Below are 22,610 nucleotides of genomic sequence, written 5' to 3'. Positions count from 1 at the left end.
GGCTGGCTTGCTCGCCTCCTCGCCCGCCGAAGGACCAAATCAGCCGCGATGCCAAGGAGAGATTAGTGCTCCTTTGATCGGCTCTCCGCACCACCCCCGCCAAACAACCAGCTAGATCCTTGGGCCTTTTAGATAAAATAAAAATAAAAATGCGGAATGCTTTGCTCGGCTCACACGTTGCCAGCCCAATCCTAAACCCGCCTGGGAAGACGGCGCTTGCCCTTGAAGCTCAGGGACGAAGCGGGCTTCTAGCCAGAACCGCAGCCTGAATTAAACCCTGTACGACTGAGACCCGTTTAGGGTTGCGGGGAGGGAGGAGAGGCAGCAGCAGAGAGGTGAACTCCATCAGAATTGTCCCAGCCTGTGTTTGTCCCTTGGATGTCTTGTCACTCACTTCCTCAGTCTGCATTTCCTACACGTCGATCCTAGACTTAACACTGATTTGAAACGGAGTATAATTCCGAATAAACAGCCAAAGGCTTTGCGATGTATATATATATATACACATATTGGTCTCCTTCCCATTCCTGCCTGCGCGATGGTACTAAGTTAGGTCTCTGGCTAATTCCTGGGACGCTGGGAGCGCTCAAGGCGCCGGGGGCTCCCCATTTCAGGGAATTTTGCCGGTAAAAATTCCCTAGACCTTTTCTGCTTTATTGGGGGTTTGGGGGCGGTGGATTCAGCCATCCTTTTGGAAATGCGAAGGGAGGGCTGACAGCTCCGGGAAGATACGCAGCAGTCAGATCAGTTTAGCCTGGAGATGCGCTCGGGTTATATGGAGAGAGGGGAAACCGTTCCTGTAAAATGCCGAGAGATTAAAGCTTCTGTTGTGATTTTGCCGTGAATTAGATTACTGTTGCTGCATTTTGCTTTAGGTTTCTATTCTTCATGTTGTTTTTGGGTTTTTTGGTAATTTCCTCTCTGGGGTGGATTATCAATACTCTCCAAAAAACAACAACAACAACTAAAATACATGGATTCGTATATGATCTGAGATACATAAATGATTTGGGAAAATCTCTCCAGTCTCTTCTTCAGGACCTGGGAAACTCTTAGGTTGCAATCCGATGCACATTCGCTTGGGAGTTAAGTTCCATTGAACTCAGTGGCGCTTGTGTGATCTCAGTAAAAGGACAGGATTGCAAAACAGGTTTGAGAAGTTGGTATCAGAATTAACAGAACTGACTTGAAAGCTTGAGCTCACACTTTAGACTTTTTTGGGGGGGGTGTAGTGGGCTTTCCTTCTTAGTAAATAGTTTGACAGTCGCGCTGCAGAGTGCACTTGTCCAAATGTAGTTTGAAAACAACCGCCTCTTTCCATTTTCTCACCTGGAAAATGGGAGCGTCTTTTTAAACTCCAGGTTGGAATATGTATTGCTAGTTTGTTCTCTCTTTAATCTCATTTTGTCCAGATATTTGAATTTAACGCTTTCTTGGGGGGGGCGGGGCGCAGACTTTACACCTTGGACAGAGTGGTTCTGGAAACTATTCCAAGTCCGGATTATGAGTTAATTAAAAATAAAATAAACTGAATCCCTTTTCCAATATGTTACGGAAAAGGGTGCTTCTCAAAAGGTGCTTAAAATATGTGATTTTTTTTTGCATGTAGTTCAGGCAAATGGTGAACTTTTAAATAATTTGTAGGAAAATTACGTGAACCTCTTCTTAACTCTCTGTTTTGTGGTTGTTGCTATTCAGCCTGTTAGGATACAGACTGGGTGCTCCGACATGCGAAAGTGCTCGACTTGCAGGGAAGCCACGGAAATGTGTACTGTTATGTTCTATCGCCTAGGAGGGAATTGTTTATGGCCGAAAAGCTAAAAGAAGCATACACAATTATTCTAATAGAAAAAGAATTGAAAAATGGCTAACAACATTCAAGTGAATAATACATCACTTCAAAACAATCCCCACTGTTTTCAATGAAACTTCCACAGCATCTCCCGATACTGGAGGCATCGAATGCTAAACTTTCGGAGACCAATCTTTTTCAGATAATTAATTGGCTGGGCCTCCCTTTTTAAATAGCAAAATTCAGTTATGCAAATTTTTAACATCCCCACGTGGATTCCACTTTTCAATACCGTCGATACACACAAAAAACAGAGATTTTAAAAATAATAATATACAAAAAGGACAAGACACAAGTAAAGTGGATGTTTCCTGTGGAATTTGATTATAGGATAGAGAAGCATGATTAGGCATCACCCTGTGGAATCCAGAAACGTGTAAATTAAATATATACTCACGGTATTTTTCACTCCTATGCATGATTACTATACTTTCCACTGGAAAGCATGATCCCCGGAAAGTCTGCATAGAATAGCCTATATATGCCAGAATTATCAGAGCTAGATACCTGATTTAGGGCGCAAGCAATCCTATACATACTTACCTTGGAGTAAGGTCCATTAAACTCAATAGCCCTTACTTCTGAGGAGACATGTATAGGATTGCACCGTAAGTTTGGTATAACTGTAAGCAAGTTAAGCGTCTCGACAACCCACCAGCTGGACTGCTGAATTGTTAACACCAGCAAATTTGCGTGAAATAAGCTCAGGAGGTGTAAGAAATTCCGGACACAACATTTACTTTTGCCGAAAGCAGTGGGTTTGCTCTGATATAATCCAAACCACCACTTGGAACCACGAGCATGAACTGTAGAAGCAAGTACATTTAGGATCGCAGCTGAAGTCTGGGGGAAAAAAAGGATTTGTTGCTTTGAATCAAAGTTTAAGCCCGGATGCCTGAAATTTAAGCATATGCGTGAATGCATAAAGTTTCCTTGTGAGATTATGTTCTGATCTCCCATCTAAAAAAAATCCAAAACTCCTTTGCCCCATTGAGCACAGCATTTCAGCTCCCTGTGAATAAATGTAGCGCTGCCGCACTACAGTTTGAAGACCGGGGCCTATTCTTCTTGACCCACCACCCAGAAGCCACCCAGAGGAAAGCAAACAGCGGCTACTTTTACCCCTGTCAGACAAAAGCGTCTCGTCTTTACAGCAAAGAAAGGAAATGGTTTTCTCAGAGTCGAGGGGGGAAAAAATATGTCAATGTAGCATGAATTCCAGGAAAGAGCGAGCTTCTTTAATTACTCTTAGCTTAAATGAAAAACGATAAATTTTATTCTTACATCCTCCTCCAACCGGGCGTCTAAACTCCCCTCCTCCCGCAACCATCACAACCCTTAAATAGTCTCAACTGGGAAACTAATTTGCACCTAACCTTAGAAAGCCCATCATTTCCAAGGAAGGAAAATTGCAGGGTGGTGTGTTGTTTTTTTTTAAAGCAATTTGCAGATAAATCACTGCAGTTTTAATCACAGCGCACCTTATACAGACAGAATTCTGTGATTTATTCCGGGTCCTCCCCCCCTCCCACGCTGCTTTTTTTCCTGGGGAGGAGGCGGGTGTGGGGTGGAGGGAGAAGGTATGGAATAAAGAAAGGGCATGAATGACAACTCGCACCCGGATTATCGTCATTATTTATTTATTTTTTAAAAGGGGGGGGAATATCCCTACGAGGACCGATTAATTAGATTTGTTTATGCGGTCAGCAATGTTGCTTAAATAAGGAAAAGCCAAGAAAGAGGAAGAAGAACGCCGAATAGCGAGCTAGCTAGCTAGCCTACTAGATGGGGGTGGGATGGAGAGGAAGAGGGGAAAAGTGGCTTTTCTAATCGATGCATTCGGCGCTCTTCGGCTGGGCTGCGTGAATAGATGAGCTCCGGCGATCGTCTAGTCAGGCCTGAGCGGCGGAAGGAGGCGCCGAAGCTGAAACTACGGAAGCTCAGCGGCCTTCGGCGGGCGCGCCGGCTTCGGAGGTAAATGGGCTCGCGCCGGTGGCCCCGGTTGCTATGGTTGCGTCGGCCCCGTTGGGCCTTAGGCCTCGGGGACCGAAACGAAAGCAATGTCCAAGTGGGGGGTGGGTGTCGGAGCGGGTTTGGCCGGAGGGAACCGCTGCGGCCTAGTTCGCAGGCGTCTGCGTGACGAGCCTCGCCGGCCTTGCCGTCTCTGTCGCGGGAAGCGGCGCGAGCTTTCCTTAGGCCTCGGTGCGTGGATGTTTGGCGTAGGCGGAGCGCCAAGCTCCCCGTCCCCTGCTGGCTTTAGCGAGGGGAGGTCTCGCTCTCGTCAGTTTGGCGTTGCCTCAAACTGTGCTCGTGTGGGCTTTCGCTCTCGCATTTCCTCCGGCCTATCGGAATTAGAAAGATTGGGGGGGACGGGACAGCCTCTCTCTGAAAACGCCTCTCCCAAACAGCTTTTAAGTCTAAGACCCTGGGCCAGGCTTCCTCAAACTCGGCCCTTCAGATGTTTTTGGCCTACAATAATAATAATATAATAATTTGTTATTTATATCTCGCCCGTCTGGCTGGGTTTCCACAGCCACTCTGGGCGGCTTCCAACCGAATATTAAAAGCAATACAGTGTCAGACATTAAAAACTTCCCTAAACAGTTGTCATTTAAAAGTAAAATAGTTGTTTATTGCCTTGACATCTGCTGGGAGGGTGTTCCACAGGGCAGGAGCCACTACCGAGAAGGCCCTCTGTCTGGTTCCCTGTAACCTCACTTCTCGCAGCAAGGGAACCGCCAGAAGGCGCTGGATCTCAGTTTCCGGGCTGGATGATGGGGGTGGAGACGCTACTTCAGGTATACAGGACTGCGGCTGTTTAGGCCTTTAAAGGTCAGCACCAACACTTTGAATTGTGCTCGGAAATTTACTGGGACCAGTGTTATATGGTCTCGGCGGCCACTCCTAGTCACCAGTCTAGCTGCCGCATTCTGGATTAATTGCAGTTTCCGAGACACCATCAAAGGTAGCCCCACGTAGAGCGCATTGCAGTAGTCTAACTACAGCATGTACCATTCTGGCAAGACAGTCTGCAGGCAGTTAGTGTCTCAGCCTGCATACCAGATGGAGCTGGTAAACAGCTGCCCTGGACACAGAATTAACCTGCGCCTCCATGGACAGCTGTGAGTCCAAAATGACTCCCAGGTTCCGCACTTGGTCCTTCAGGGGCACAGTTACCCCATTCAGGATCAGAGAGTCCTCCACGCCAGCCCGCCCCATGCCCCCCAAGAACAGTACTTCTGTCTTGTCAGGATTCAGCCTCAATCACTCCCTTGATCCCTAGCTAGCAGGACCAGTGGTCAGGAATGATGGGAATTGTAGTCTCAAAACATCTGGAGGTCTGAGTTTGAGGATGCCTGCCCTGGACAGATGTCTTAGGGCCCCAGAAATCTGTGCCAACCCCCCCCCCCGAACCCTGAAGTGGGTGCCCCTGTGTCTCACCCAGCACTCTGTCATGTTGAAAGAGAGCAACAGAAGAAGAACCCAGCTGGATCAGAAAAAAGCCCATCTAGCCCAGCATCCTGTTCTTGGAGTAGACAGCCAAGTTGCCTGTGCGAAGCCTGCAAGCAGACCCACACTCCGCACTTGTGATTCCCAAGTGAACAACTCAGACATACTGCCTCCCTGAGTAGGATCCAGGAGTCTAATGTAGCTATTGATAGCCTCATCCTCCATGCATGAAAGTCTGTGCTCTTTCAAAGCCCTCCCAAGATGGTGGTCTCACTATCACTTTAGGGAGCGACTTCCCTATGACTTAGGCCTTGCGTGAAAGAAGTAGCTCTTCTTTGTTTGGCCTGTTCTGACATTCAGCTCCAGTGGATGGTCTCAACCAGAGGGAGGCGTGAGAGAAGGGCTCCCTCTCCACTTTCACCACGCCACACATGGTGTTCTTTACACTTGTGTCATGTCTCGCACCCCTCCACAAGCCTTGTTGCACTAGTATCCTGCGTTGCAAATCAATTTATTGGAAGAGGATTACTTGGTGGAGGGTGGGGTGAAGGATGCTGCAGCTTCACCTCCCAACCGCATGTGGCTTGCTATTGTCAGATGCCACTTCTATTTTTTGTCCCTAATTTGGCAGTATATTTGAGGAAAAATTAACCGTGATCCTCTAGTTGCTGACCGCTACTGTAGGATGTTCTGTTTCCAGCAGGAAACGCGAGTTGATGTGTTTTCTGTACTCTTCAGCCTGTAGTATTAAGGCGATGGTGTTCAACATTCTGCCAAGTGTATTTGAAATCTAATATATGAGACAGCACCAATAAATATGTAGCCCCTCCTCCACCTAATGAACCATGGATTAGGCAGGATCATAGTGTGGGAGTGTCAGGCAACTATGAAGACTTGACTCTTATGTCTTAAGCAGACTTGTGGTCTGCTCCTCTTAGATGGTGTAGTTTTATTCTGGTTGAGGTCAATGGGGTTTCATTTAGATCACATATAAGCCCTGTTTTAAAAGAGCTTCACTGATTGTCAGTTCATTTATGGTTCCAATTCAAAGTGCTCTTGGTGGTTCTGCCACCCTGGTGGTGGTGGCTCAAGGAGAGAGCATTGTGGCAGCCCCTAAGTTGTAGAACTCTCTCTCCACAGAGGTGCACCTAGCAGCTGCAGTATGTAGTTTTCACTGAATGCTGAAGATGTACCTCTTTGGCCTTTGACATCTGAGATGTATAGTTTTAAGATCCACCTTTTTGTGATTGTATTCTTTTGTAAGTTTTTTAATTGTTCCTAATGTTATATTTTAAGTTGTTATAACCTGCCATTGGACTTAAGGCTGAAGGGTAGGTTATTGTTATTATTAGTAATGTTTATGATAGTAATAATAATAATTTACTTCCAGGTAAATGTACATAGGTTCACAAGTTGAATAAAGCTAGATCCTGCTGTCTGTGCTATTTGTGACATGTATCTTCTAAGTTGGCGATTCTTGTTTTAGTATTGTATACTAATAGTTTCTCTTCTTCCAAACACTTTCCTTCATTCCAGAAGGTTAGACCCTTAGAAAAATGTCCTCTTTAGTCCTCCTTGCTCCATTCTTCAATTTTTACTGAGTGTAAAGCCAAGTTTCTTGCCTTGTTTATGTTCATGATAATGGCACTAAACCTTAATGGAGGTAATAGCTTTAAGCTGGAATCATATGCATAAGTACCTGGGAATAAGTGCTTGAACATACTAGGACTTCCAAGACAACATCCATTTGTTAGGGTGAAAGCTTTTCCCCATCTTCCCCAAGGAAAAAATGAAATTTGCTTCACATACTTGGGGGTTCCCAGTTCTCAGTCCTAAGGACAGTTACTTGGAAGCAAGCTCTCTTAATTTCAGTGATAAAAGTAAATATGATCAGGATGATTGTTTGTAGCTTTGGAAAAGGTGTTACAAGAGAGCAGGCCCAAGTAAATAGCAACTACCTAGCAGCAGTGGTACAGTCATACATCGGGTTAAAGTTGCTTCAGGTTGAGCGTTTTTGGGTTGCGCTCCGCGGCAACCTGGAAGTAACGGAACGTGTTACTTCCGGGTTTCACTGCTCACGCATGCGCAGACGCTCTAAATGACGTCATGCGCATGTGCAGAAGCGGCAAATCGCAACCGGCAGATGCAGGTTGCGTTCTCTTCAGGATGCGAACAGGGCTCCGGAACAGATCCTGTTCGCATCCAGAGGTACCACTGTATTAGATAATGTTAAGTTAGGATTTGGGTCTAAACTGAATACTGGTGTATGGAGATTGGTAAGGGTACAGCAGGCTTTCTATGATAATGTTTAAGATTTCATCTGATGTTTACAGTTCTTTTGTCTTTTTTAAAAAATAGCTTGTTAAAATGGGTCGCCGCTCATCAGACACTGAGGAAGAGAGCAGAAGCAAAAGAAAAAAGAAACACCGTAGGAGGTCATCTTCAAGCAGTTCTTCTGATAGCAGAACTTACAGCCGTAAAAAATCAGGAAGGAAGTCAAGGTCACGGTCTCGAGATCTCCAGTTTCGTTCACATTCATATGAAAAGAGGTAAATGAATTAATTTGTATTGGGTTTTGAAAGTGTTTGTAGAAAAGGCTGCTTAAAATATTTAGCAGGCATAATTCACAGCTTGATCCAACATTCTGCTGTAGATAATGGCATATACAGGCAATGACTAATTTAGGTAAAGGTAAAGGGACCCCTGACCATTAGGCCCATTTGTGACCGACTCTGGGGTTACGGCGCTCATCTCGCTTTATTGGCCGAGGGAGCCGGCGTACAGCTTCCAGGTCATGTGGCCGGCAGGACTAAGCCGCTTCTGGCGAACCAGAGCAGCACATGGAAACGCTGTTTACCTCCCCGCCTGTTTATCTACTTGCACTTGACGTGCTTTCGAACTGCTAGGTTGGCAGGATTGACCAATTTATGTGTGTCCAATTGACGTGCGGCCATGCATGCACGCATAGCGACAAGCCACAAGTGGCTTGAAAAGGGGGTGGAATGGGGTGGGCAGGGAGAGCTTATGTGTGCTGCACTGATGCACGGGTTGGGGTGGGGGTCAGAAATGTAACCCCATGCCAATCGGTCATTGCCTGTAGGTTGTGGCATAAAGATCCAGCAAAGGCACAAAGAAACAAAATATCCCCCTTGCTCTGGTGTTCATCCAGGGCTACTGTATGAGTGCTCTGCTCCAGCTGGCAATACCTTTTGGATTGAGGCACTTGTGGAGAGGAAGATAGAGCTGCTGGTTATTTCTTGCACATCATCCAGTGTGCACTGAAGCCGTTTTGGATTATTGCATGGGTGCAGTGCTGCATTCCATATATTGGGGGGCAACATTAACAATCAACCAGATTTTCAATGCAAAGTGGGTAATGCAGGTTGGCTCTGCCTCGTTTGGCTTGCATAGGATGCTGCTTCAGCTGTGTCCAAACAAATTGGATTACAGGCGTATGTGGTTGAATCTGGATACGCCACTGGGTTATGTGGAAGGAGAGGATCAGGAATTAAGTCCCCTTATTGCTCTCTGGTTAGTATAAATTTGTGGACATACAAACATCATCTACCTGCTTTTTATCTAGGGTGGTTCCTTTCCTTATCTGTGTAATAGTAATCACTTTGTAAGTTTGTATTTGGTATTGAGGAACTACCATATTACTGGTAAAAAAAATAAAATTCTGCATTACTGAAATTGCAGTAAAAATATAATGGCAATGAAAGAAAGCTTACTTCTTGCTGAAAGTAATATCATTAACAGCCACTCTTACGGCTTTTGATGTTTCTTTTTATATTTTAGCTGAAAAGAAACAAATATTTACAAGAAAGTTTCCCAGTCCAAAATTAGAAAATTATTATGTGTTTTCCAGTAGACAATAGTGTCCATTTCTCAGAAAATAGAATTGATAGACGTATTCTTTTTTCCTTTGCACATAATCTGTCCATTCAACTTGGCAGTTTCAAGAATGTTGATAAAGCGTTCCTTGCTAGATGAACAGAAACTTGTTCCAATATCTAGCAATTTGGGGGTGTGTGTGTAGCATTTTTAAGAAATCCAAATCAGTAAATGGAATGAAAGAGAAGCTTGCTTGTCTAAATATTCAATAATATAACTCTAGGATCTAATTTTACCAGAATACCACTAACATGTTAGAAATTTTCTAATACCTGGATTATAAGAACATAAGAAGAGTCTTCTTGGATTTGTCAAAGGCCTAGTTCAGTATTCTGTTTTCAGCCATGGCTAACCGGATGCCTATGGCATGTTCAGTACAAGGTCATGGATGCGGTAGCCCTGTTTTGCCGTGGCCCAAGAAATGGTATTTGGAGACATGCTGTTTCTGATCAAGAAGGCAACATATAGACACCTACAGGTGAAACTCGGCAAATTAGAATATTATGGAAAAGTTCATTTATTTCAGTAATTCAACTTAAAAGGTGAAACTAATATATGAGATAGACTCACGACATGCAAAGCGAGATATGTCAAGCCTTTATTTGTTATAATTGTGATGATCATGGCGTACAGCTGATGAAAACCCCAAATTAACAATCTCAGAAAATTAGAATATTAAATGAAATCAGCAAAACAAGGGCTGCAATATTGAGCAATATTGGACCTCTGAGAAGTAGAAGCATGCATAAGTACTCAGTACTTGGTTTGGGCCCCTTTTGCATCAATTACTGCCTCAGTGCGGTGTGGCATGGATGCTATCAGCCTGTGGCACTTCTGAGGTGTTATGGAAGACCAGGAAGCTTCAATAGCAGCATTCAGCTCTTCTGCATTGCTCGGTCTCATATCTCTTGGCAATGCCCCATAGATTCTCTATGGGGTTCAGGTCAGGCAAGTTTGCTGGCCAATCAAGCATAATAATCCCATGGGCATTGAACCAGGTTTTGGTACTTTTGGCAGTGTGGGCAGGTGCCAAACACCTGCTGGAAAATGAAGTCAGCATCCCCATAAAGCTCGTCTACGGAAGGAAGCATGAAGTGCTCCAAAATCTCCTGGTTGACGGCTGTGTTAATCCTGGACTTAATGAAGCACAGTGGACCAACACCAGCTGATTTAAAATTAATTTTTTAACAGCATAATTTTATTAATCCAATCTTTTTTGGGGGAAACGTTCTAAAACATGGCTCTCCGGGCAACCCAGTCAAGTGGTGGCATTTAAATAATAGTAAATATTATTAAGAAAGCCTACAGATTGGCAGGGATATTTAGAGAAGGACCTCTGGTGCCAGACTTAACAAACAGGTAGGTTCCTTTTTGAAAAAAGAAAAGAAATGAAAGCCTTTCCGTAATTTGTATTGACTGTTGGATTCACAAATAGCTCTGAGATGAGTGTGAGGATCAGACTACAGTGGTACCTCGGGTTAAGTACTTAATTCGTTCCGGAGGTCCGTTCTTAACTTGAAACTGTTCTTAACCTGAAGCACCACTTTAGCTAATGGGGCCTCCTGCTGCCGCCGCGCCTCCGGAGCACAATTTCTGTTCTCATCCTGAAGCAAAGTTCTTAACCTGAGGTACTGTTTCTGGGTTAGCGGAGTCTGTAACCTGAAGCGTATGTAACCTGAAGCATACGTAACCTGAGGTACCACTGTACTGGCCATTGATGTCTTCCATGAACTGGGTAAAGCAATTTTGTTCTCCTATGCAGGTGGTGCTGTGTGTAAAACCTCAGTGCCTAGGGCTTGCCGATCGCGTGGTCGGCGGTTCGAATCCCCGCGGCGGGGTGAGCTCCCGTCTTTCGGTTCCAGCTCCTGCCCACCTAGCAGTTCGAAAGCACCCCTAAGTGCAAGTAGATAAATAGGTACCGCTTTATAGCGGGAAGGTAAATGGCGTTTCCGTGTGCTGCTCTGGTGCTGGCTCGCCAGAGCAGCTTCGTCACGCTGGCCACGTGACCCGGAAGTGTCTCCGGACAGCGCTGGCCCCCGGCCTCTTAAGTGAGATGGGCGCACATCTCTAGAGTCGGACACGACTGGCCCGTACGGGCAGGGGTACCTTTACCTTTATGCTACCCTTAACTCAGCCTGGTGCCTGAGGGTTTGGAGTGCATTGTTATTGGATGACAGTGGCTCCTTTTCACTATTTCGTCTAGTACTTGAGAAAGGTTCTGTGGTTCTGACTGGGTGCCTGGAGATTGTCATGGGCTGAATGAGGGCTCACAAACTGTGGCACAATGTAGACAAGACAGACATGCTCCTGGTCAGGAGGAAGACAGAATCTGTAGTAGGGATTAAATGAGTTTTGGATGCTGATGTAGTCCCATTGAAAAATCACATTTGCAGTTGAATGTTCCTGGATACAGCTGTACATCCGGCTTGTTACGTTGTGATTGGGCAATGTGCTATGCATGGGTCCACCCTGTGAAGAGTCTTTTGGGAAGTTAGCTGCAGTGGGTCCAGAAAGCAGCAGCAAGGATGTGGACACGCATCCATGGGATTATGGTGCAATATCTGTGCTCACTGCCAGTTTACGGTGCTTCAGGGCTTAGGCCCAGGATACCTGAGGAATTGCCTCATTCCATGTCATTCTGTCCACTTCCTAAAATTAAGGAGAGGCCCTTTCCTTGTTCCACGTAGGGTTGTGATGTAGGGTTGTGACATTCAGGTATAGGGTGGTATAGAAATTAAATAAATAATCAATAATAGTTGATGAGAATGAGAGACAGGGTTTCTTTAGTGGCTCCACCAGTATTCCCTTTGTTCATGAAGCATGGCTGGCCTCCTCTCTGATTGTCTTTCATCAGCTGGTAAAGAATTACATTTTTACTCTGACAAGCTTTTGTCTGCTATGTAAGAACTCATAGAATGGATTCATAGAATCATAGAAGTGGAAGGGACCACAAGGGTCATCAACTGCCTGCAATGCTTTTACCCAACATGAGGCTAGAACCCAGAATCCTGAGATTAAGAGTCTTATGCTCTACCTACTGAGCTATTTCACAGGTCATTTATACCTGTGATTCTGCCATTGTAGCTTGTAAATGAATATTTAATGTATTTCATGTCTTTTTATTGCTATATCATTGTTATTTTAATATAGTTTTCTTGTATTGTGACTTTAAATTGTTGTAAGCTATGCATGGGCACTAGATGGGTGATATTTTAAAAAATATAATTTAGAGATTTTCTCCCATGTAAAATATTGTAGGTTTTCCCAACACAGTCTATTGCCTCCCAGTTTTCAGACAGTACATTTTTCACCTATGTTGGCAAAGTAAATCAAGGAGAAATGACCAGACTAGGATATCAGACATTATTTTATAGAAGATAAAATTGCCTGTTCAGAATTTTAGATGACAACGTAATGTTGTAACTATATCTGGATCCTACGGTAGAATAAAATTCAATAAATCTGGTTAATTTCTTTATAGTTAATCAAAGGTGATAGTTAAATATTTTCTTCAGAAAGTTCTGATAGGTAGAATGCCTTCACATTTGTTTTTCCTGGTCCTGTTTTTAATATTGACATGTATCCCCTAAAGGGACATAGTGGGATAATATCAACTGCAATGCCAACATTATGCAGATGACACGCAGCTTTATGAATATCTCTCTTACACTGCAGATATGACTATCTGACAGATAACACCAAGCTTGAAGAAACCCTGGAGGCTGGATGAGAACCAGCTGGCTCATTTGAATCCAGAAAGATCTAAGTATTTGCTTTGAGGATTTGGCTAGCACCTCTGTCTTGACCTCAGTGTAGGATACACCCCTGGCTGTTAAGATAATATAAAATTTCAAGGTTATGCTGGATTCTGCTTGATCTTTGAAGAATTAAATTATGGTGATTGATAAAAGCAACTGTTCCCTTTTCATTTAGTAAATAAATTCCAGTTTTTCACAGATAAAGATAAATATGTCTTTAAATAGAGTAAGCCATTGAGAACATTTTAGAACACCCTGCCATAAGACATATCGTTTGCAAAGTATGTCTTGCAGAGTCTAACTCCAGCTTCCATCTTGATTAACCAAGCTTCCGGTCAGATGATGTACAATTAGCTTATTGCTTGAATATCATTCTTTTAAATAATGAAATTGGGTGATTGAGCTTCTGCCAGTTTGGAAGCAAAACAGGGCCACCCCAAATAAGATAGTGGTTACTTCCAGGTCGCTGCAGCGTGCAACCCGAAAATACTTGTCCCGAAGCTGCTTTAACCCGAGGTATGACTGGATAGCTCTCCCAGGGGGCCAGAACCACTGGAACGAAATGTTTTGCCAGCTTTGCCAGCTACCTTAAGACTTCAGGGGACCCTGGTCCTTGATATTTTACCCAGAAGAGTCCACTGAGAGCTTCCTATTGCTCTGCTCTGCTTTGGCTTGTCTGGACTTGAGCTCGTTTACTTGTCCTGATTGGAAGAAGTGCTGGTCATTGTAGCCATTTCCAACTTTCTCAGCAGAATAGGAAAGGAGAGGGCCTGTGGGGTGATTTAAACAGGCTAACCTTTGCTGTAACCTCAGGTGTGCTTTTATGCCTTTTTTATGCAGGGGACATGCATTCAAAAGTATTTGGTTAGAGTGCCAGAAGGGTACCTTTAAATAGGGGTAGGGAACATGACCCTTCAGATATTGTTGGGCTACTACTCTCATCAGTCCCAACCAGCATAACCAGTGGTCAGAGATGATGAGAGTTGTAGTCCTACAATACCTGAAGGGCACAAGTTCCCCATCTCTGGCTTCAGTGATAAATTATTTTATTTAATAAAATTTATACATTTATTGATTGTAAAAACAGCAACACAAAACTTCAAAATTTTCCCTAATAAGAATTAAAACAATAATTTAAGACTTTCAAAAAGTTAAAATAGCAGTAAAAGCAGATTAAAACTCACACCAAGTTTCTAAGCATGAGAAGATAGGGCATGTTGTTGTTGTTCATGATAATAATAATAATAATAATAATAATAATAATAATAATAATAATAATAGAATTTATATACTGCCATATACCCACAGGTCTCATGGTATGATAATGTAGCTTAAAATGGTAGTTTGCTCTTATGCGTTATTGACTGTGTAGGGATGTACTGTCCTACATACTATCTTCTGGATCAAACTTCCCATGCTGCTTTTGAGCTGTCCTTGCAGAGATGTGTATTGAAATAATTTTAAGGGGCAATAAGATGTGCAGTCACTGGGTATTTATATGAAGCTGCATTATGTTCCTGTTGGGAAGCACTGTTCTACAGATACTGCTGCAGTGATTTTTAATGTGATTTTATGCAGTCTTGGCCATTGTGCATATGTGTTTTGATTTAAAAGACAAGAACAATTGTATTGGCAAGCACTTGTGCATGCCCCAATTGACAGTACTGCATCGTCCTCCAGTGGGAAGCACCTCTTTATATAGAATAAACCTAAACCTCCTGGGAGGACAGAGATGCATGCTATGAACTGATGATAACTTAAATTTACTTCATATTTCCCAAAGGAAGTACCTCTCTAAGTAGTATAGGTACTAGTGGGGAAAATACTTTGTGAAATCAACTGAGGCTGGCGTAATGCTGTATAATCTCAATAAATATGCATGGGATGATCTAAAATTTTGAGTTGGGAGGATTTACAAGAGTACATGCTTACTTTTCACTGTTGTGAACCAGCCTTATTGTCTAGTCTTCACTTTTTGTTTTGCCAAAAGCTGTGATGATCTTGAACTCTCTGTGTTTAGGACATTTTCTGCAAAAATGGATATGGAATCTGAAAATCATGGGCATTTGTAACATCACAGTGCCAATGACATAACAAAGCATAAGCATTACAGTAACATTTCTTACTTAGTAAGTTATTACGTACAAAAATAGGAAAAGTACTAAATACGTTTTAATACTACATAGATTGAAATTGTATTCAGAAACCTTTATAGTACATCTTTATTTCTGACTCTTATACCAGGAACTGTGTAATTGCACCCCTCTTTTCTGTATATAGAATTCTATATATATATATATATTTCCCCTCTTTTCTATATATATAGAATTCTATATATATATATTTCCTAGACTTGCGTTGGAGTAAAATCTTATGAATATTTATTTATGATTTATTTTCTTTAATTTATAGGATATATATCCCAAATTGAATTGAATTAAGCAATAAATGAAGAATATTAAAATTTCATATGACAGTGAGAGCCCATTGTAGTCTATTAAAGCACAGGCAAAGAAAACTATTTTCATCCAGTGCCTAAAACTTAACGAAGTAGGTACCAAACAAACATATCTGCGGTGGGAGTTCCATATCCAGTATGCTGCCACTGAGAAGGCCTTATTCTCAGTTGTCAGCCATATTGCCTTTGAAGCTGGGGGGCATCTGGAGAAGGGCTTAGGAAGATGATCTTAAAGACTGAGCAGGTTTCTATCCATGTATATGTATATTTCTTTTTAGTTTTTGTTTTTCCTGTATGTATGCAGAAAGGCTAGATCAGTGGCAGTGCAAGTGCAAAATGTGAACTTTATTATGCTCCACTGATGGACTTTCTGGCAATATCTGTTACTGTTTTAGGCACAGGCATCGATCTAGCAGCAGCTCTTCATATGGATCCAAGAGAAAACGGAGCCGGAGCCGTTCAAGAGACCGAGGAAAATTATATCGGTCTCAGAGATCAAGATCAAAGAGCAGAACAAGAAGGTATGACCATTTTGCCCTCGGAGAATAAGATTGACCAGATAATGTATACTTTTCTCTGTATTCTCTTGCCTTGTTGTCTACAGTGATAGTTATATTAACTTTAGAGAGTTATGTAGCGTCAATGCAAAAGGTTGAATTAGCTTGACCTTCCTATCCCGGAGTTTAAACTTAAAGCAGTTCAGTATTACAAGTGACTAATAGGGTGTGTGGTATATACACTGCCATAGTAGGCCAACACAATAAGAAATACTTGTTTTGCAGGGTAGTCACGCTAATGTTACTAGCAGATGTGCTAAACCAACTGTTGGACTCGGGATGAAATTGAAATAAAGTAGTACTTTGTAGTTCTCAATTTAAATACAGATATTTGAATTTGTGAGTGTGTGTCAGACAGAACCGTATGGAGCTGCAGTTGTGCTTTCAGCATGAAGGAGGTGACCCACACAAGGTGTTATCGACAATAAGTCCTCTGTATGTGGACTGGAATGTAGGAAATCAGAATCAGCATTTGAAACGTTATCTGTTAAGGGATCTATAAACGGAATCACAAAAAATCCAACCCTTCTGCAGAAATCATAGCTTCTGCCCATAGCTATTATGGCTGCTGATGGTTTAGTATTTTAAGCAAGAAGCATGAGAAATATGTCTGACTAAATGTATATACAAGTGTTTGTAAATAACTGCTTAGAAACTTTGGTAGTTTCATTAGGTGGTATATAAATACCTTAATTTAAAAAACAAACAAACATTTTAAAACATTTTATTTTGGTGATTATACTAGAAGGTTAGAGCTATATTTCACATGAAGAAAATAGTTTATTTTGTTTTAGCCCAAGAAAGTGGATGGATGCAAATGTGTTATCCCTGATGGAAAGAGCCACTGACTGTCAGCATGCTCAGCACACTGCGACTAATTTTTTGTCAGCCTAATATTTTAAAATATTTCCTTGTTGGCAGTAAAATAGCACATTTATTTTCTGAAGGAAATGGAAAATCAAGGAAGAGTACATACAGTCTTGAAGACTGGTGATTTATGCTCTTGTGGGGCAATGGACTGAGAATGAATAAAACAACCTGTGAGCAAGGTTGCAACTGGAGACTTTTTCACTCATACACACAACTTTTTTCCCTAGTGTTATCTACCATGACAGTGGTATGTATGTGGGGCAGATTGGCTAAGAAAGAGCCACATAATTGGCCATACCCATGTAGTTGCAATATAGACACATGCAGCACAGCTGCTGCTATCATAGGGAAGCAACTTCCACATATGCGAGCAAAAAGGGCAAGACTTGGGAAACCATTGTAAGCTAATCTTTGAAATATGTGACTGGATTTTGATGACTCCTCGATTTCTTCTGCTGGAAAGCAATAATTCTGCACATGAGGATATAAGTGGATTTGTGATTATCTGTGGATTTGTAAATGGTTTGAATCACAAAGCATTCCAGATGTCTGTTCAGATTGAAAAGTGGGATATAAATTGGGTGAATAAGTCAGTAAATTAATGAGAGCATTTCAAAATGAATGTTGTTAAGTGATGAATTTCTGCAATTTTTGGGTTGATGTGGAACAGAACCCTATCTGTAGCTGAGGATCTGTACTGGTCTTCTGTGTCATTGCAGACTGGGAAGTGGACTTAAAATATCTTCACTGTGTTGAGAATACTAAAGATAGATCATTTCTTGCTATGTTTATTACTTTGTGCCCTTATTACATAGGTCACTGGTAAATTGTCTTCCCATTCTTATATTCTGGCTATATGTGTGGCTAGTTAGTTCCATTGATAAACAGTACAGCGTAGCTAGTTTTATGTGTTGCCCCTTTAAGGAGATGTACATTGAGCTTTACACTATGTAAGTTTTCAGAGTGTCAGTCCATAGATAGAAAGCACTTTTGGAGTTCTTTAAGAAATCTTCTCTGAGGGGAGATACAAAATTATTTTATATATAGTATGTTCCATTAATAAGGTTTGTTTATTTTATTTTTAAATATATAAAGAGTATTCTCTATAACTCAGTCCTAGTTTAAAGTTTAACCCAGGCCACCGAAAGACATTTAAAATAAAACTGTATTACCCATTCTTCTGAAAGCGACTCAAGTTTGGGCTTTGGTGGCTCTGTAAGAAAAGGGAGTCTCAGAACTACTGAAAACAGAAGAATATCCAGGCTTTATATAACACATATTCAGATATTTTGAATTGAGAATTTTGAGCCTAGCATAAAATCACGATACTTGCAATATAATATATTTGTATTGAGTGCTGCTTCCAGGTTTTAGTATTTTTCTAATAGAAATTAGAGCCTTAAATGATTAAAGACTTAACTGTGCAAAGTGTTGGACGCATGAATCAGTCTGAAATGCAAATTCTTAATTAATAAAAAAAACCCACATTTGTTAAAAAAAACCCCACACCTTACATATCAAGTAACATAGATTTTCTTCACCCAAAAGACAGATGTGTTCATATTACATTTATTTATTTTATTTTAGTTGTACCTCAGGTCAAGAATTGAGGCTCCCTAGTTATGCTATAGATTCAAAATTGTCCTACAGCAAAACAGTACAATGCAAATAAGACTTAATAAGATCACAAACTGAATTTCAGCAAAACAACCAAGATTTACATTAAATTAGGAATTTTAAAACTGATTTAGTTTGTTTTACTGAGCATTTGCTTAATAACATTTCGTCTTCTTGCAATCTTTTTAAAGACAATAATTCCTCTGTGAAATGCGGGCACATCCTCAGCAGAAAAATTGAAAGCAACAGCTCACTTTCTGAAACCACAGATATAGTGATATAAAGAAATATTTCAGCTCTACAAAATTTAATAAATCATCCCATTTCCTAATTTGATCATATTAGATGCTGATGTGGAAGAAGCATTTCAAATACCATCTCCTCATTAATATACATCAGTCTGGGGAATAGAATAGAATACTTATGCAGAGATGTCACAGTTAGTGTTTCTTAGTTTACTAAGTGGAACAGGTTGATGCGATACTGAGTGCTATTTGTCAATGTCTTGTTAAAATGGTTTGGGTCGAGTTATGGAGTCCAGAAAGACGGCGGCTGATAAATCAAAAGTGGATTGAGTGGACAGGAGGCAGTGATTGATACTGTGACAGGATATGAAGAAAGGAATCTTGATACAAGCATGCACAATATTGAATATGAGAAGGAAAATGACCCTGGAGTATGGATATTATTCAAGGAAATGAGAATAATAATATCAGTTTGAAATTATTGCCGTGTGAAGATTAGGATACGGCAGTTCTTATTAGGCTATTATGTGTTCTGGATGGTAGCATTAGAATTCTATACGGTTTGCACATGCATACAGAATCAAGGTATTCCTGGTGGTGTTATTTATTTCTATTAATTGTAGAATTTGTTTCATATGTCATGCATATGTGTTGCATAATTTAATTCTTGAATTCTCAAGGCATTCATTAGAGTAAAACAAAGAGTGCAGTCGTATTCTGTATTTTCAGCAGTTTTGTGCTCTAATTATGGTATAATTAATTTTTTAATTGTATGTCTTACAATAAACTGTCTTAAGTTTAAAACTCAGGGTAAACATGGATGAAATTTGTAATGTATGCAATAAAATATAGCAGTTTCCACAAACTGCTAAAATTTGAAGGTAATTATGTTTCTGGATGCAAAGTCATTATTGCCAACATTATATGTGTATTATAAATCTTCCATGTTTCCTCATACTACTTGGATTAATGTGTTCTCCTATGGAATTAGAGCTTACATTTAACAGTTTTCCAGATATGAACATCAAATGTAACATTCAGTACTAGTGTATGTAGGTAAATAAGTATCACTATAGGCATCAGATAAGAACATAGGAAGAGCCTTCTGGATCAGGTCAAAGGCCTGTCTTAATTCAGCACCCTGTTCTCAGCAGATGCTCACGGGGAGCAGCAGTATTCTCCCCTCTTGTGATTCCTAAAAAGGCAGACTGCCTCCAATAGTGGAGGTAGGCATAGCCATTATGGCTAGAAGTGTGAAGAAGTACGTACTTTTATCTTTCCCAAACTTTCCAACATTCTTCTCTGTTCCTGGCTTCTACTTTCATGAGAGAGAGAGAAATACTTCTTCCTATACACTTTTTCTGTAACATAACATGTATAATCTACACTTCTACCATGTCTCCCACCCCCCAGTTACTTGCTGTTTTTCTAAAATAAAAACTCCAAATGTTGTAACCTTTCACCATAGTTACTCCAACTCTTTCATAATTTTGGTTGCCCTTTCCGTAACCTTTTCCAGGTCTACAGTATCCTTTGTGAGTTAAGGCAACTGTATTCCAAGTATGGCCTCGCTGTGGATTATTACTTTCTTTTATTTAATAAAATTTATATACAACTTGATTGTAATAAAACTTCTTAAGCAGTTTACAAGAAATATTGACATTATCAATAAAAGTCTCTCTCTCTCTCTCTCTCTCTCTCTCTCTCTCTGTCTCTGTGTGTGTGTGTGTGTGTGTGTGTGTAAATAACTAACTAACAGCAAAAGTGATTAGAATTTGTCAACTTCTATATGTCTAGATAGGCTTGCCTATACAAATATGTTTGAAGCAGGTGCATCAAAGAGTGCAGTGAAGGTGCCTGCCTGATGTCAGTAAACAGGGAGTTCCAAAGTGTGAGTGCCACCACACTAAAAGATCGATTTCTTGCAACTGTGGATTGGAATGAGTATTATATGACACCTGTAACAAACAGTACCTGTTCTACACATTGAAGCGGTTGAGTGGGCACATATGGGCTAAGGAGATAGCACGCTTATGACATTGGCCCCTTTCCTAATGACTCCTAACATGGAATTTACCTTTTTCACAGCAGCTGTAAATTGGGTTGACATCTTTAGCATCTTGCTTGGCTGCTTTTATTTGTTTGTTACCTTGTTTGTCACTGGGGCTGAGATGCTTAGTCAGCTGGGGCTCCCCTCTAGCTCGTTGAGCTGGTGCCCCCTGGCTAGCTTCTCCTAGCTGTTTGCTGCCATTTAGATCAGAGAGACTTTAGTTGCGCTTGGGTTTCCGTTCTATGGCACCACAGTTCAAGAATGATATTGACATCATTGACATCAAAAGAGAACTGACAGGGCCATGAAAGATTAAGAAGTCGAATCATATGTAGACTGATTTGGAGCTTAGATGGTCAAAATCCTTAGGTTTAAAACTTTCTTCATTGATGAGCTCTGCAGTGACATAATTGATAGCTTTGGTAGCACTACCAGTTAGAAGTATTTGTTGTATGATTGCCTTTGGTTTGCGACGGCTAGCTAATTGCCCAGAGGTGTTGAAAATAAATCTTCTGTCCCACAAATAGGGAAGGAATTCTTGCTTTTGATATAATGTGACCCTTGCTTCTTAATGGTATGTAGTTATTTCTGAAAACCCACTTTCATGTGGTGAAGAACTTCTTTAATACAATTCCAAAGTGTAGTCTTATTAGCTACCCAGTCTTTTTCTATGTCATTTGAGAATACAGTTCTCATGTACCAATTGTCCTGATCATTGCAAGAAGCTGTTATTTGGCAGTTGCCAATTTCTATTAATTTCCTACATCTTAGATAGAAATGTGTATAAACAGTTTAAGCAAGGAACCTACTCATAACAACCTGCATATGTAATACTGGTTGTTTTGATTATTGTACTACTTTGCAAAGAGAGAGAGAGAGAGACAAACAAACAAGCAAGCAAGCAAGCAAGCAAGCAAGCAAGCAAGCAAGCAAACAAGCACTTCATTATATGCTCTCCCTTGGAGCATATAATTTGCAACTTTATCAGGAGAATCCATTATGGTATATTGACCTACAGCATCTTTTTAAAGTAGTCCATGGATGAAGAGTGTTGCCAATCGTGTTCTTTGTTGTTGTTAATTTCTTTATTACCTAAACAGAGAAAGAAATTTATTACCACCCACAAGTTGTCAAGACTTTAGCTTGAGAAGACTCAATAAAAATGTCGGTGTTTTTCTGAATAGCTCTTTCTTGAGGTATGGTGAGAGAGTATGGACACATATGGAAATGTATGCACATCACAATATAACATATGACACAGCCATATAAAGACTACTTATGTTACTTTTGTTGAGGGGGAAAAGCTATGCACATACAGTTGAGGCATGGAATATTTTTGGTCAGTTTGAGTGCAATTATGATAAGTTTATGGTTTGGGCAAACCAGTTTGCTCAGGTTGGATGTAATGGAAGTCAGGGAGATAACAGGATCATATGAAAGAAGGAGGAAGTGAATGAGCTCAAGACTTATGTAATGCCAAATCATGTGTTGACATTATGTCTGAACTGCCCCATTCTATGTGTCTGAACTAGGCTATAGGTGGGAATTATGGAGTAGAAAACCCAAATCTTAGAATGCTTCCTATCACCCAAAAATCTTAGCAGGTTGTAGTTGCTGATAATTTTATAATCGTTGTCTGTGTAAAGGCAGGTTTTGGTGATTGTATGAATTGGACAACTGATGGTGGAGACATCCAAAACCGTGCACATTGAAGTAAGAAAGGTTATGTCTTTTCCATAAAGCAGTAGTAGTTTTAGCTGTTGATATTATGTAATGATCCTACTCATTTTATCCCTTATTCCCTCTCCATATATGCTTGAAGTAGCTTACAGACCAGATGCCGCTATAGTAGCAAATGT

General features: G+C 41.0%; 1 protein-coding gene across 3 annotated transcripts in view; it reads left to right on the top strand.

Moving 5' to 3' along the window:
- The first annotated feature begins 3,717 nt into the window (after nt 1-3,717).
- The window catches only part of RSRC1 (arginine and serine rich coiled-coil 1), a 161,876-nt gene continuing 142,983 nt past the window's right edge, over nt 3,718-22,610 (top strand). For 2 of the 3 annotated variants that reach the window (XM_083613521.1, XM_083613519.1), the window contains exons 1-3: nt 3,718-3,826; nt 7,661-7,851; nt 15,808-15,933. In XM_083613521.1, coding sequence (XP_083469647.1) covers nt 7,670-7,851; nt 15,808-15,933 — 308 coding nt within the window. In that variant the 5' untranslated portion in view covers nt 3,718-3,826; nt 7,661-7,669. Of the gene's footprint in view, nt 4,055-7,660; nt 7,852-15,807; nt 15,934-22,610 lie in introns of all 3 variants that reach the window. The other variant, XM_083613520.1, reaches the window with a different exon arrangement.

Source organism: Podarcis filfolensis (assembly GCF_964270895.1).
Source record: "Podarcis filfolensis genome assembly, chromosome: 5".
Classification (NCBI taxonomy): Eukaryota; Metazoa; Chordata; class Lepidosauria; order Squamata; family Lacertidae; genus Podarcis; species Podarcis filfolensis.
Note: the sequence above shows the minus strand (reverse complement) of the source record. Positions and strands in the feature narration are given on the sequence as shown.